We start from the raw sequence: 16,624 nt of genomic DNA, 5'->3' as shown, positions 1-16,624 counted from the left end.
GGATTTAATGTGATTGTGAACGACACACCCTGTATACCAGTTCACTCACAAGAATTACCATCAAGTAGTTATTAACTATTCTGTGGACAAAGATAGCAATAAAGTCGGTTATTTTACTATACTATTATGCACTATGTAAAAGTGCCATTTAAATGTATCTGAAAACTACTGTAATGCATTTACGTAACTGCACTGCAGCATTTAGTCATAAATCATTTACTATTAAGTTTATTAAGATAAGGAAATGATTTGGATGAGAAATCGATCTTACCTCGCATATCGTAGCGTTTATATCCGACGCACAATTTACATCGTAAATGTAGTACCCTACATAAATTGGAAGGATTGGCGACAATAGTGAGCTCTTTTCTAGCTCAAAGTTACTTGTAATGGATAGTTGACATCATGAAACAATAATTTCATGTTATATTACAAAAACTTCACGAACCAAAAAATCTTTCAGCGTATAAAACTAAAAATAGGGGTTTTTAAGCGTGCCTAAGTTATTCGTTTGACAACTTTTAGTAAATATATTAATTGATTCATGGTGCCCCTATTCAATTATGTTCTTCATTTCTAATTTCAAAGCTAATAATACTAGAATTGATCGAATGATCTTCATATCCCTGCGTTATTCTTTGCCATAAATAAAAATGTAATAGATTTTGCATGATCAAACAGATATGATAGGCAGTTAGCCTCTAACTGTTTGTTCAATGAATACATTCATACTAATTAGTTTGCCTCGTCAATGCGAATCTTGATTATATAATTAATAACTCGGTGAGCGTATCACCTCACTTAATTCGATTTGATTTAATGAAAATATAGTCTAGGTAGTTATATCTAGTAATGTAATGACTAATGATCCTTTTGAAAAATGATTTGTACCCAAAGGTTAGAAGGAAACGGACGACATCTAATTAAGATTGTATAATTTAGGAACAAAGTGGGATTTACCTTACTTGTATAGGAAATATAATATTGTGCCTATGTTGTGATAATATTGACATAATTTTCATAGTCATGGTGAAATGAACATGGTCCTTGTATATAAGCGATGTTTATTATGTCATTAATTAGATTGTTTTTCACGGAATAAACGATTTGTTGTTACTTGATCGTTTTATTTTATAATCTAAAAATAAGATATCTGGTTTCTTAAATACAGAGGCCTTAAATGATTCGTCTCTGTAAACTTTTTAGGGAAACTGGCATGATCGAAGAAGCTAACGTACTCTCTCTACTAAAAATGGTGTTCAAGCTCAGCTGTCTCCCAAGGAACACTCGTAACGGTAATGGGTACAAACTACCATCGACCGTCATGTTCGCGGGTCAGCCGCAACAATCACTGACTCATTGATTTTAAACGTACGACTGCACGATTTATTGGGAAATAAAGATAATGGCATTGAGAATGTCCTCGCCTAAATAATGTATAGGTCTTGCTTTCACATAGCAACCTATACTTACCTATGTAAGAAGGTATATGTAAGTAGGTACCTGTTGTGTTGCTAAAATTAAATCTATATTGTACACATTATGCCGCTGAATGAATCATCAGAAGGAAGACTCTTATTGTCACAATTTGTTACTCAAGTCATATTGAACTTAATATTAGATCATACTTATTTTAATTTATGGTAATCATAATAGGTAATAGATGCCTTGCATATTAGCATAGTTAAATATTTTGTTAGTTTTCCTGCCTAAATTAAATTAAATACCGGCCAGGAAAACCCATATTAAAAATAGTCATACATATTGAACAAAACAAAGTGCGGTCGAGGGATTCAGCAACACTAAAGCCCCTCATGCGTGAAGAAAGTGATTGTTTCCAGTTCGCGCGAGTCATTTGAAACAGAAACACCGCGATGTTTGTCACAAGGGATATTCAATCATAAAGCACTATCTAATCAACGATCGTTTGACTTAATCAGTTGGCCGGTGACCGCAGAGAGCGCTGGGCGCCCCTTCACACTGCTTTGTACGAATTACCACGCGAACGTGCGCACATGGAGAATTTCAAAGTTGTTGACTTTAACTCTCTGAGTAAGTGTTGTAATGTTTATTGCAAAACCGCTTTATTCGGCTAATTTACTGAAGAATTACGTTCAAGTATTTTAATTTGGTAATTCATGTATTTTTGCAGTAAAGTAGATAGTATCTAATCTGAACAATAGTTACGGAGATCATAACAAATATGTTAGTGACTGTTTAATAACATTGATTCGCGGGGGCATACAGTCAAGGTAAGGCGCGTGACTCGTTACCCTTCGACTTAAGTGTACTTACTTCAAGTAATTGTTAATATTAGATCAATAAGGAAATTATTAGTATTTCCTAGTTGTTGCCTAACTCAATAACTCTTCTATTCGGACTCAAGTTAAGTATCCACGTCTGCTAGGTACCTACTTCGGGTTCGGCTAGGAACTAGGTAAATGGGACACGCGTAAAATAATATAAGTTGTTAAATATTTTCTTCGTGAAAGCAATCCAGTGTTCTTAGAAGTGCCAACACCACAATAGTGGCTCGTGACCGCAATAAACAATAATTAGCGTCATCGCGTCAATCCATAAACAAAAACGCATCGGTCGGTGCAGTGACTGTATGACTAACTGGAGACTGATTTGGATTCGAGTCCCGCGCAGTTAATATTTTTGTATAGGTACCTGAGTACTGTGAGGGATTCAATATTTTAAAAATACTGCGGGTAGTATCTCATAAGTTATTTATTTGTTTGTTTTTTTTCACTTTTAACGAATCACTGTAAAATGATACCAAAAATAACGACTACATACAAATAGTTGATTGACTTTTATCGTTTACAGGTGAATCTGTACAAGAATTATTGAAAACCGCATCGGAAGTGCGGAAAAGGGCTTACATTCCTTATTCCAACTTCGCAGTAGGATGCGCGATCCTGACTGAGGAAGGCAAAGTTTACACAGGATGTAATATAGAGAACTCGACATTGTCGCCTACGATATGCGCCGAGCGCACGGCGATAGGTAAGACGGTATGCGACGGGTATACTAAGTTCAAGTCAGTTGCGGTCGTGGCTCATCAGCAGGACTTCACGGCGCCGTGCGGCGTGTGCCGGCAGACTCTCAGCGAGTTCCGCGGCTCCGACGGCGACATGGACATATTTCTCGGCAAACCATCGCACGACAAAGTCCTAGTCACCAAGCTATCACATATGCTACCACTAGCGTACGTCAGCTTTACCAAGGATAACATTGTATCGTGATATTATATCTGCAAAGTTGTGTTTCGTGTGTATCGGTAACTTATCTTCATGTCCGCTGAAAGTGTGAAATAAAAACAACGAAAAGCTTTAACAGTTTTATTGCGCATTGTATTTACAAAACTTATAATTAATAGTAGGTATGGGTCCAATATACACAGCGTAATGGCAACGCGTTTAACGAGAAGCATTCATTTATACTTAAAGGGTATTTACAATAACAAAACAAACAATAAACATTCACTTTATGAAAACAAATGCAATCATAATTTGAAACGAAACCTAAATTAGAAATCATGTCTTTGATTAAATTATAGGTTGCTACATCCGAAAATGTATAACCGTGAACTTAAATGCGGCTTCGTGTACACTGTATAAAACTCGTGCCCGTGATAACATTTATACAAATGGCTTATACAAATGATTGTTACTTTTATTTGTTGTGTAACTATTAAAACCTTTTATATGAATTCCGTTCGGTAATAAACAGTGAGTTTTCCACGTGGATGTCTCATTAATTACCCGTATTGGACGAGCTAAGTCTTTTGCTCTACAATCGGTGGTAAAACAATAATTAATAAAATACTGTAGTTTGCGAGTATACAAGTAAAATACGAGTAGAATATAATATATTGTATAGGATTATATGTGGACCTAACCACGTATTTTGAACTTTTATATAAGGAATTCAGATGTAATTAACTGTCTAGATTGAGAAAGTGTACATTTCACTGTATATTTACTCATAAATTACCGTTCAAAAGTATAACAAACTTAATAAATTAATTTCTTAACAAATACTAGTAATGATAATTATCATAATATAAATAAAATAATTAGTCTTATATAAGTGACTATTTTTTACATTATAAACACTACTATACCTACTACAAGAAGGTGCAAATAGAGATAACATAATAATCGTCATAGTAATAAAGCTATGTGTACACTTGACATAACAAACCTATTTACATGAATTAGCAACTTGATGAAATTACTCAACGTTTTCAGTACACAAATAATATGTAGAACTAAGGGCAAGGCCACAACACTGAGTTGTGTCGTAACGTAACGTAAAAATCTTTCTTTAGTTTTTCTCGATTCGACTTCGCGACGCAATGTTATGGCCCCGCCCTAACACTACATTATGTCCACGCTAGGCGAATCCAATCAGCAATTGGGTTGCGCCGTAGAGGTTTTCGGGAAAAATTGTTATCCCGCACAAGTATGTGAGTGACGTACTTAGGTAAGTGACATAGTTTACCAGTAAGGACACCAGCCGATATAGCACTGACACAAATTCTCATTATTGGTCGCCTGTTTGATGAGCAGGTCCACTTGCTTGGGTACGCTCACAACTGCTTCCACGTGTGGGAAGTCACGGCCCGTCAGCTTATCGCGAATCCTGTTTAGTATAGACAGCGCTCGCTTGTTGAGGTTCGCTTCAGGGGGCATTTCAAGGGACTCGTAGTGTAGATGATTGCGGGATCGACTGGGGAGAGTGTATGATGATTCTATGTCGGATGAGAATGAGGATTCGGAGAGTGAGTGGCGCTCGTTGTCGACGAGGCGCCAGTTGAGCAGCGGGTCGTAGACGAAGGCTTCGAGCACGGCCATGACGCTGTCTCTGTGTTTATGCAGCACGTGCATCACAGACTCGCAGGTGGAGCGGTATGTGCCCTCGATGCCCGTCACCTGACACAATAATACACATTTATTTATATTGATACTGCGGAAGTAGCTCTAATTGTCTGCTTAGCAGAATAGCTAAGCGGATTTAGATAAAATTTGCAACGATAAAGGATAAAATTAACATATTTTCCATAAATATTGCATTCTACATAGCCGACGAGTGAATAAATAATAATCAATACTTGTTATTTCAGTAACAATAAATAATAAATATTCTTCATAAAGCTGCCATACCTATTATAAGTTCTGTATGAATACAAAAGAATAACTATATCTTCTAACATCTTATCTGAGCAATCAACTCAAGGGCCGACGGGGAATTACTTTCCGACACTCATGTTAGCATTCTTCACAAAACACATTCATTATGCAATATGCATAACGATTGTTGTGTACTGAAACTATATATAGAAACACCTACGCAACTAATAGTTATTGATCTTTGCTTTTCAATTACTGAATTCCTCCTCCTCCGAGCGTTTTCCCAATCATGTTGGGGTCGGCTTCCAGTCTAACCGGATTCAGCTGAGTACCAGTGCTTTACAAGAAGCGACTGCCTATCTGACCTCCTCAACCCAGTTACCCGGGCAACCCGATACCCCTTGGTTAGACTGGTGTCAGACTTACTGGCTTCTGACTACCCGTAACGACTGCCAAGGATGTTCAATGACAGCCGGGACCTACAGTTTAACGTGCCATCCGAAACACAGTCCATGGTGTCTAAGATATACTTAGAAAGTACATACAAACTTAGAAAAGTTGCATTGGTACTTGCCTGACCTGGGATCGAACCCGCGCCCTCATACTTGAGAGGTTGGTCCTTTACCCACTAGGCCACCACGACTACTGAATTACTGAATTCAATTACTGATTTCAATTACTGAATTATCATAATGGTTTTAACTCTACTTTGTAATTATAAAAAAAAAAAAACAAATTAGCGGAAACAAAGATAAACATTATCTGCAGTTATCAAGTCATCAGTATAAAATAATCTATGATTTAAGATTTTGGATTCAATTTGTTCCTACTTTTTATTTGGAAACCCTGAACTTTTGATATGACCTTTTCAGTTTTGGTAACATCTTCAATGTTTTAGAAGTTTAAAGCCCAAAACATTTGATGGAACACAGAAACAGTTAATTACTCAGCTTTAGAGTGTACGCGAACAATTTGCGCTAAGCTCGGAGTCGGCGGGATCAAATGGATTTAGTTAACCCTTACTACGCAGTTGCGTTTATTGTGTCACACTATTGTTTGTGACCCGAATTAAATAATTACGAGACTACTGAAGATTGGTGTGTGTCTTATGGATCGTATCTTAGTGGAGATGAAGTTTGAAATATTATAATACAGTAGCCTTAGTACTGGTGGTTAAATAGTAGGAATTTTTTACTCAAGTGCATGTTGAATTATACGACTGCAAATTATACTTCATTTCTCATGACATAGAGACGAAAATGCAATACTTATTAATCATAGAGAGATGGCGGTTGCAAATTACACTCTATTTCTAGGTTCATTAAGCTCAAAATTCAATACCCGTTAATCCGACTGTATGATGAAAAAACCTTACCTCCATAGCATTGATGAGCATCCTGGTCAATCTGAAAGGTATCTTCTCCGGAAACTTCTCTCTCGACTGGGTGACTTCGAAGCAGTCTCCGAAGTCGATATGAAGGACTTTGCCGGTGACCCGGTGCAGCATGATGTTGGAGGGGTGTCGGTCTCCGAGCCCCAGGATGTACCCCACCATGCTCATGACGGCCAGAGATCGCGTGTAGTTCGTGCGACGCTCGAACCATGCTTCAGCTGAAGGGGACTTCAGCCAGAGTAAGCGTGATAAGTCGTTCCCGGGAGTCTGGGATAGAGTGTACTCGAATACTTCCACCTGTGTAATACAGTTTTTTGTTAGCTATCGTAAGTATTTCTGAAGATTTATACTAGATAAGCAAAAAATGTGCCATGTAATTGATTGAATAAGTATTTAAAAAATCTTAAAGTACGCCAGACTTGGGATGGATTTTTATCCGTTGAAAATGTGTTAAAATTCTCATTTCCATAAATTAAATAGGTGGGTCTGCTAAGTACCTACGAACGCGAAAGATGAAGAATATGAATACATAAAGCAGTTCCCATAAAATGCGAGAGAGTCAGTTTACTATAAATATAGTTAGCCTTTAAGATGAACTTACCTTATGCCTCAACATGAGCTTCTGATAATCAGAAGCCATCCGCAGCATGATCTGTTGTTCAGTACTGAGCGCCATTTTATTCGACTTTTTATCTCTATAATCACTAATGAGGTTGTATAGCGTGTCACACTGTGGCACCCAACCAATGAGGCCGGAGTTGGGAGACAGCGGGATGACGGCATATCTCTGGATAGCTAGATCATGTCTGTATGTGTTGGTGTCAGCTTGAAGTAACGTGTTGACCAGGCCGAACAGTTGCATGACTCGCTCGTCTTGTCGCAAGTCCTCGTGACCTTTTAGTAGGAACATGTATTGCTTGCCGTCGGAACCTTGGATGGTTAGGCGGCGGGGACGCTGCTTTGATTTTATTACCTGAGAACATTGATAATTTGTTAGTGCTGGGGCTTTAAGAGAGAGATTCGAGGTTTATGATAAAACTTCATATTTCATCAACTGCAATTTCTAAAGCGGTTAAAATCTTTATATTTTGAGTCCTCACTAAAGAATTGTATGTTTCATTCTATTCAGTTTTTAGACACTCTCTTGAGGAAAATAAGTAACGATTAAAAATAGTTAATCCATTTGTCGTTACCGAAATAGCTCTGTACATATTTAGATGGATATATAAGTTTAAATTGTAGTATGGTACTAACCTGTAAATGACTATGTATATGCGAGATCCGGATGACCTTTTCATTGGGTACATACGACCCCGGCACGGCGAGCTCCAAGTCTTTACAAGTGTGCAGACGTTTGCTGACATACTGCAGCTCCAGTGACGTCAGTGAACGGAACTGAGTGCCTATTCGACGTACCACGTGGTAGTATAGATCCCAAGCCTCGTTGAGGTACCTGTTCTCACCGGATTCCTGAAGGAATGAGAAATGAAACGTGATGTTAGATGACGTAATGGGAGTAAGAAAATCTGTTGATTATTGTGAAAAGTGCATGAGTCTATAAAACAATAAAATATCCACACATAGAAGTCCACATCAATGTGGACCTATTTTGAGAACTGATCGGTCTAAGTCAGAATTTGCTATAAAACAATATATGAAAGATATGTATATTATATATCGGATAAAAAGTCGACAACTCACTTTATACAGTTCTAACCATCGATGCGCTTCCTGCAGATCTCGTCCATACATCTGCAGGAACGAGACTTCCTTCAACGTCTCCGGGGGCCGGTCCAGCATCGCGTGCATTTTGTCTAACGTCTTGAACATGCCGCGGTAGTCCTTCTCACTGTAATATAATCTGAAAATATCGATATCGTAAAGCAAATATATCGATAACAATATCGATATTTCAAAGTATTTCAAGTTGCGAACACAGGCGTTTACAATGTAAAAACTCACCTAGAAGCTTCGTCGAGAGCAATAAATACTTGGTCATGCCACAAAATGGCGACCTTTATTAGTTCTTCTGATATGATAGCAGCTTCATTCACCAGGTTCTGAGAATGTGCACACATCGTCTTCAATATGTAGTTGGCAGCATTCTTTCTCGTTACGAAGGAGGATTTAGTCGCCACTGTTAGAGGATACACTAACGCCTGAGGGTGCAACTTGCCTATATCTATTAGGAGTATATGAACTAATTTGGCAACCAAACTCCTTGGTGAATCAATACGAGCGATTAGCTGCGGAATGACTTGTAACCATATCTTGACGTCGATTTGTCTGATGCCTTCGAACAAGGCGTCGTATATCGCCGGGTGGTGTCCGTGGTCGAACCACAATGTAAGCAGTCTCAGTGTATCCTGCAGCGCGCTGCCATTCGACAAACTTATAGACTTGAAGAAACCTTCTATGGCGGGTATAGTATGGGTATTAATAAAGTCTGCCCGAGATACTTTCTTTTCTCCAGAGCCACCCGCTAAGCTACTCTCAGATAAATTGTCCTGTTGTTTATAAAACAAGACTGTCTCGAAGTTCATGCAGGCCCACGCATGGCATGCTTTATACCAATCGGGCGCGAGAAGCGTTGCTGACTCGTAGTTCCTCAATATCTCCGGTATAGACAACTCATTGATTTCTTGAAGAGATTCGCACCAGGATCCTAATTTAAGGTGACAACGCGCTAATAATTTGCAATGCTCATCGTTATCTGGTTCCGAGTTATCCAAAAACCTCTGTAGCACGTCATAAGCGTATCGTTTGTTCCCAGCATCCCACAAGTTCTTGCTGTAAGCTAACACGATTCTGGGATCTTGCATTCGGAGTAGTACATCCGGGTTAGTGACTGGATCAGATCCTAAAATGGAAAGAACTATCTTGTGAGCTTGATTGAATGCACCAGTCTTCCTACATAAGGACGCGAACTTTAGCCACGTCTGGAAGTCTTCACGAGGCGACATGACTAAGCTACGTATCTGCAGCATTTTCCTCCAATCCTCAACTAACCGCTGCCCGCCTTGCAGTCTCAGCCACCAACATTTCCTGATAGGATTTCGTCGTTCTTCCACAAGTTTGTACGTCACTACCTCTTCTAATTCTGTGAGCAGTTGCGCGTTTACAAGTGCTCCATATGCTCTCTGGTAGCTCTCGCCGACCACAGCAGTTAACTCAAGATCTAGCAGACTCCGAGCAGAGTCGATGTAATGCCTGGACTCCGGCCAGTGGCCCTCGTGGATAGCAAGGATTGCTCGATAGAAAGCACCTTCTTGACTGTCCTCAGAGATGACCTCTACATACTTCCGCATCGAGTCCCATTCTTGCAAGCCCCAGGATGCTGCGGCGGCTATTTTTGCAGATTTCTTCCTGACATCATCTGATGCATTGTGCCACTGCTCTGAAGTGAGGTTATATATCTTCCTCCACTCTCCTAAAGCCTCTAGACATCTCATCATACCAAGTCGCGAGTCTTCATCAAGAGGCTCTACTTCTAACTTCTTATTATACAGTTCTAAAGCCTGATCCCAATTGTGTAACTTCTCGTACCACCTAACGTGAACATTGAGGGAAGTTTCGCCATTTTTCTTTTGCGTTATGACTTTCTCTAGTAAACCATTACTGGCCTCGTTTCTTTGGAGTTTGTTGTTTATATGTATGAGTGCCTCAATGACTTGTTTAGATGGGTTTCTTTTGTATTCTTGTTCCTGGAAATATAAGACGGTATTTGAATACATGAACAGGAACGATTAGTATATGTAGTGGTAATGCTTGGTTTGACAGAAATTATAAAATATATATAATTGCCATAAAATTAAATTATAAATTTAAAAAAACCCCCGACCCAAAAAAAGTACGCAATAATTATGACAAAAGGTTAAACACGCCAAACCCTATAAAAAGCAAAAAATAACTTTTAACACTACGTAAACTAAATTTTGTCGTGTCTGGGGACCGCTCTAATTCATTACTTTAGATACGTGTTTTTTTTTTAACGAATGTTGTAATTAGGTAGGTATCATTTGATTTATGTAAGTATTTATGAAGGTAAAAAGCGGTCCCCCGACACGTCAAAATTTAGTTTACGTAGTGTTAAAAGTTATTTTTTGCTTTTTATAGGGTTTGGCGTGTTTAACCTTTTGTCATAATTATTGCGTACTTTTTTTGGGTCGGGGGTTTTTTTAAATTTATAATTTAATTTTATTTCATGCTTTTTAAAGGAGCTCCTTAATTTTTCCTTCTTTCATTTAATTTATTTTATCTTAAGATGGGTCGCTATATGTGATCTCGGCCAAAGGAACCTGCTTAACAATCCTCATGACAAATTGGCTCTAGGAGAATTGCACAGATTGAGAAACAATAAAGATTAACCTTTGGACATTCTAGATTTTCAGCAAAAATATAAATCGGTTTATCCGTTTCATTCCGGCATTTCAGGGTTTCATCCTCCACATCCCATTTCCAGCATCAGGTTCTCGTCAATAAGAAACATGAAGAGAACTCGTCAAGACAAATTCAACGAGCCCAAACTCGATGGGTTTACTAAAAGGCAGTTCAGGGTTACGTCTCCTACCTTCGTGCCCTAACAGCAGACCAGCTCAGTGGTTCCAAAAGATATTAGTGTTTCAAATTTCAGATCCCACATATACTTGCAAGTAAACTGAGCGTGTAACATTCCTATCACATCTAGCAAACGAGCTGATGACCTTGAAGACCTGAACCGATTTCCACCAAACATAGCTAAGAACACTCCCGACTGACATACCTTTTAAACAAAAAAAACCGCATTACAATCGGATCATCCGTTTGGGAGCTACGATGCCACATACACACACACACACACACACAGACACGTCAAACTTATAACACCCCGTCGTTTTTGCGTCGGGGGTTAAAAACTCTGATTTGGCAAACAAACACCCAAAAAACATTTATTCATTTCATCTTACCTTATAATACAATGCCTTAGCGTAAGCTCTGCAGTTGATAGCTGTATCACCGAGCAACTTTATCGGTATGGGCAAAGAGCCCTTTTCGCAATGTTCTAAGAACTCAGCTAGGTTCAGTACTGCGAGTGCCAACTCCGGTGTATCGGGTACAGTGAGGGCATGCTCTAGAGCCTGGACCAGTTCTTTACGGGACTTGTCGTCTAGTTCCGTCCAACAAGACATGAATGCTGCATTAAATAGCTCACTCGCTAACTGTGGGTAGTTTTGTGCTAGACTTGAACACGCCCTGAAAATGCACATTGATTTTGTTAAATAAACTATTATAATAAAAGCTTTCTTATTTCTAAGTAATTTTGTATTCTCACCTGATAGCCGGACTGTTAGACTCGGTAAGAAAAGCGACGCTCAACTGTCTCAGCCATTCCATCCAGTCTTCTTTGGACACTATATTCTTAATGGACCAACATTTCCGTAAGTTGGACACATTTAAAGATAATTTCTGAATGGTCTGGATGTCACCTGGACCTACGACCTGTAATATTGGAATATTTTAGATCAGTAACTTTTTGGACGTTTGCTATGTAATTGCATAGTAAATAATCTTCACTCACGTCAGTCTTTTGGTTTCTAAGTCGAAGACGAGTCTCATCTAAATAATCGTCATCGGATGCTAAAGTAGAGATAGCTTGCAGTCTGGTCACCAACACGATATAGTTGGGACATTGTATTTTATGCTTTATCAGTATTCTGTCCACAGACGGTATGTAGTCAATGTATTCACGGCCCAGTTGAACAATCAACGCGCAAAGTGTATTCATGGCTGTTTGCCGCAACGATGGATTGTTGTCCAAAACTTTGGCCAGGGCTTGTATGATAACCGCGGAAAATGGCCTGAAGTACAAGTACATACACAAGTGCTCCATAGTCTCCATGGCAAGCTTCGAGATCGACAGCGGAACGTGCCTGCCGTCAAACAGTGCGGTCACAGCCGGCACTATAGAGAGCAGCACATCGTCCAAATTGTTCTCAAACTTTTGTATCGTCAGCAATAACTTTTCAGTTAAAACTCTATCCTTACTATTGTCATATTTAAGAACCCTCAAAATATTAGGTAGTATTTTCCGAAGATACACTTTAAATTCCGGCCCGATCGCTACAGTGATGTGTTCTACCAACATTATAAGCGTGGGCTGCAGTTGACTGTTAGGCGTCCAGTATTCCTTGATAATGTCAAATATGTCCTCCAAGTAATTTCGTATTTGTATCTTAACTACGGAAATGAGTTGCGCCAGTTGAGTCAACAGAAATTCCCTGAATGTACTGTTATCGGTAGTTCGTATCACATTTAGGAGACACGGCGTTACTCGAGATATGTAGGGAACACATTTGATGCCTAGAGATTGGAAAATAAATGTGACTGAATGCACGACGCTCGTGTGATGTTGTGTCAACATCGGATCGCGGAGCATTCTCATTAGAGACGTGAGAACAATAGCCGGGTAAAATTCATCGAGAATCAGAGGAGACATGTTAACAACCATATCACTAATATTGACGTCAATGTTTTCATTAGTAGTGTCAGAGACGGGAATCAAAGTGGACACAGTTTGGAAGTCGATCAAACCCTGATTAACTTTGTGTTTGTATGGGTCAAGAGCTCCCAGCAATCCCAGAACTCGTATGGTTTCTCGCCTTTCTCTAGGCTGTTGTTCAGTCTTCAGAAAATTCAACATCATATCCATTAGATGTGGATACTCCATATAAGGTGTGACGACATGCCCAGTGGCACCGACTACTTGGCCGAACGACCACAGGGCTACACTTCTTTTTTCGGGTTGATTAGGGTCCGACAATATACTGATCTGTATGGCCATTAGTTCCGGCAACCATTTATTGAGAGCAGTTCCGCCTCCATTGACTTCAGCTAAATCGCCTATCGCTTTCAGTATTGTTGCAACCATGGTTGGGTTGTCTGCTTCTGCTTTCAATTTCGGTACTAATACGTTGAGTATAGTATCTACAAATTGTCGCGTAATTCTTGGCGCATGCGATATTATATTGTTTACCATTCGAAGCGCTTGCTCTTTGTTACGTGTCGATTCCGAGTGTTGCAGTTCCATTAGTACTTGTACGAACAATTGACGCAGTGTGGGTATAGTGTAACTAGGGTTTATGTTGCTAAGTCTTCCGACTAGGCATAGGGCTAGCTCACTTACATCGTTATTGGAATCATTAATTGCAACAAAAAGACAGTTAAGATGTTCTTCCACAGCCAAATATCTATCGAAAACAGGATTAGTAAATATTTCCAGAACCCTATATCTGACTTCATGATCAAAATCTGAGCGGCCAACCGACAGCAATTTGCCGAGAGACTCGTCAACTATTACGGTCAAAGTCCGCGAATTAGTCTGGGCGCATCTCTCAACCGCTTTTATAAGCAGCTTCGACGCAGTTTTTACAGCTTCTATCCTAATATCGTGCTGTTCACTTAAGAGGTAGTGATCTGTACATCGCCTTATGAACGACATCAGGGTATTATTCCATTCAAAGTCGAAGGAGCCGAGCGTGCGTAGTGCTAGTACTAACTTGGAAGCGTCATGCGGTTCCACCAGCATAGCCGTAGTAAACATGTGAACTATTTGATTTTCACCATTATTTGGAGCATAAGGCTTCTTTCGCAATATCAATGACAGCATGTTCAGTAATCTGTCTGTTATATCTTTTTTAAGAGAAGGAAGATTCTGGCTGAGTTCCTTGAAACATGTAGTCAGTTGTGGACTTAATCCAGTAGCACACATTGGGTCCAGCAACTCTTTTACTTCATTGGCTACATCTTCTTTCATAGCAAACCCTAACAATGTTACACAGTTGAACAATGGTGTGTCAGAGCCATTGCGTTTTTTAGGAGTATCTTTAAGTGGTAAAGTTAATTTTATAATTTCTATTATTCTGCCCAAATACTGCTGGACATCAGACTCTACTGCTACACAAATAAGGCCTAATGTGGTGAATGCCATAGCTTTCTCCTTTTCCCTTCCTCGCAAAAATGTAATCAAATGATTGATGGTAGACTTAAGGTGTCTCTTGGCAAATGCTTCTCTGTTAAAAGCAGCCAGTCTTGGTATCATTAGGAGAAGCATTTGATGTACATTATGTGCCCTTGATATTTGTTGAGCCATTACATCTGTAAATAAATCAAGATTATACAAGATAGCTTTATGCTGACTTTTCCTTTAATAAAGTGGTTGAATGATATGCAACAAAGATTACAAGTTTGCTAGCATAAAAAAGTACTCACCTGCACAAATCTTCTCATATTGTTCTTCAATAAGCTTTTTGCAAATACTCGATTCATATACTAATGTTTGTTGACTTTTATCATCAGGGAATTGTTGAGCGGTCCAAGAGTTTTGTACTTTTGAGCTCAAGGAAGTCATCTCATCTGATATGTCCTGTTCAGCATCCAGTTTCTGCATCAATGTTGTGTACTTCTTTTCCCAAGTGGCATTGGAGCACCTGAGTAGTTCATTAAGTATGAGCAGTGCACCATGCACATGATCATCTCTACTCAAGCCCCTGTCTCTGCCGGGCTGTTCAGCAAATGACAGCATAGACTGTTCATAGCACTGGATGTACCAGTGTGCTTTGTTACTCTGTTCAGGTATTTCTCTCTGTGACGTGATAACTAACGCTGCTCTTAGCGCCTTTGCGGCAGCCTCCCTGATCTGTTCCTTAGGATCTCGCAGTGGTATCATGATATAGTTAAAGAATCCATTGATATGTTGGAAGAAGTATGATGGCATACATATTGCTAGTTCTCTCAGGATCATCACAGCAGAAAGCCTCTTTCCTTCATTTCTTTCCTCTGCCAGCCATTCATAAGCCCTCTTCAGCTCAGATTCAACATATTCCCCTCTTTTAATGCCAAGTGTCACAGCAAGTCTGCCCATAGTTTTAGCTCCTAATTCCAACACATTGTAATCAGTAGATGGAAACACATTTCTGAGGTAGTATGCATAACGAATATTTCTAGTTTTTGTAGTTTCCGTATCTCCTCCAATTAAGCAAACTACAAAAAAACAACAATATTTTTGTTATGATTCTAATATCATTGAAACAAGTAGAACTACAAATGAGTTACTTTTCGGTACATAATTTAATGGGGATACTAAAATGCAAGATAACAACACAGGGACAAAATCACAATATCCTCATTTACCTTGATTGATAATGATACATGGAAATCAAAATAGCGTAACCTATAAGACACAAACCTATGGTAAGGATTCCTGCTTTCTTCTCATTGTTGTCATAACTGGAGGTGAGCGCATGTATCTGTTGGTTGAAGTCATCTAGCACCTGCCGCAGAGACTCCTGGGACATCTCCCGGAGATCTGTTTTGGTGAAGTGCAACAATTCGCGAATGGCCTTATGTCTAGTCTCCGCATGGCGAGACTTCAGGCCCGACACCAGATCAGAAACTTGAAAACTTGTCATTTTAATAAATAATGGTTACTAAATCTACCCTGCGACAAAATCACAAGATAATTGTCTAGAAAATTAATTACATTATTTACTGTACACTGCACTTCACATTTTCATATCAATACATAACTGACACCGCTAGCGACAATTATATTGAAGAAATTAATCCCACTTTTTTATTACTCATAAAAATAGAATATTTAGAAATATTTTATCAATCCAAACGTAAACAAATTAACAATACATGCGGCCATTGACCACATAACTTTCGTTCTAAAACACACAGATAAAACATGACAAAATTAAATATTTATCTGTTATTATTAACGTAGAAACATATTTTTTTATTAATAATTATCAATTTCAGATTTATTTACACATTTTATACATGTAAACTTTTAGTAAGTTAAGTTTTCAAAAGCTTGTATGGCTATTGAAGTTATTGAACGAATTTTGTTTTTTTTGGCGTCTTTCTGAAATAATGTTTTTTTAAAAAGAATCTAATTCCAATCAGAAAAACATATTGGAAATAATTATTAAAACAATACCATTTTGTTTAATTTATTGGCTATCAGAAAAAAACGACAAATTTATTGATAAAGCTGCTATGAAATCGAATACACTTTATTATACATAAAAACATGTGCAAATGGCAA

General features: G+C 38.7%; 2 protein-coding genes across 3 annotated transcripts; one reads left to right on the top strand and one right to left on the bottom strand.

Annotated features, from left to right (window-relative positions):
• The first annotated feature begins 1,786 nt into the window (after positions 1-1,786).
• On the top strand, positions 1,787-3,337 carry LOC124638776 (cytidine deaminase-like). The gene is made up of 2 exons (XM_047175870.1): positions 1,787-2,052; positions 2,833-3,337. The coding sequence occupies exons 1-2, from the start codon at positions 2,016-2,018 to the stop codon at positions 3,249-3,251; spliced, it is 456 nt and encodes a 151-aa protein (XP_047031826.1). The 5' UTR covers positions 1,787-2,015; the 3' UTR covers positions 3,252-3,337.
• On the bottom strand, positions 3,334-16,204 carry LOC124638774 (serine/threonine-protein kinase Tor-like). Of its 2 annotated transcripts, none has more exons than XM_047175868.1 (11): positions 15,758-16,204; positions 14,782-15,552; positions 12,092-14,667; positions 11,846-12,012; positions 11,481-11,766; positions 8,497-10,238; positions 8,236-8,395; positions 7,789-8,004; positions 7,136-7,507; positions 6,517-6,831; positions 3,334-4,943 (listed from the first exon to the last, which is right to left on the bottom strand). In XM_047175868.1, exons 1-11 carry the CDS (start codon positions 15,978-15,980, stop codon positions 4,509-4,511), a joined length of 7,263 nt encoding a protein of 2,420 aa, XP_047031824.1. In that variant the 5' UTR covers positions 15,981-16,204; the 3' UTR covers positions 3,334-4,508. The 2 variants fall into 2 exon arrangements, with proteins under 2 accessions (XP_047031824.1, XP_047031825.1); XM_047175869.1 differs by having other exon boundaries at positions 8,236-8,383.
• Positions 16,205-16,624: the final 420 nt, after the last annotated feature.

This window comes from Helicoverpa zea, chromosome 18 (genome assembly GCF_022581195.2).
Source record: "Helicoverpa zea isolate HzStark_Cry1AcR chromosome 18, ilHelZeax1.1, whole genome shotgun sequence".
In the NCBI taxonomy this organism is placed as follows: Eukaryota; Metazoa; Arthropoda; class Insecta; order Lepidoptera; family Noctuidae; genus Helicoverpa; species Helicoverpa zea.
Note: the sequence above shows the minus strand (reverse complement) of the source record. Positions and strands in the feature narration are given on the sequence as shown.

Coding starts and splice junctions, on each gene's coding strand:
- LOC124638776 (XM_047175870.1), top strand. CDS start 2,016: ATGGAGAATTTCAAAGTTGTTGACTTTAACTCTCTGA. Junction 2,053..2,832: donor TGTTGACTTTAACTCTCTGA/GTAAGTGTTGTA, acceptor TATCGTTTACAG/GTGAATCTGTACAAGAATTA.
- LOC124638774 (XM_047175868.1), bottom strand. CDS start 15,980: ATGACAAGTTTTCAAGTTTCTGATCTGGTGTCGGGCCTGAAGTCTCGC. Junction 14,668..14,781: donor ATATGAGAAGATTTGTGCAG/GTGAGTACTTTT, acceptor ATTTATTTACAG/ATGTAATGGCTCAACAAATA. Junction 8,005..8,235: donor GATGGTTAGAACTGTATAAA/GTGAGTTGTCGA, acceptor TCATTCCTTCAG/GAATCCGGTGAGAACAGGTA.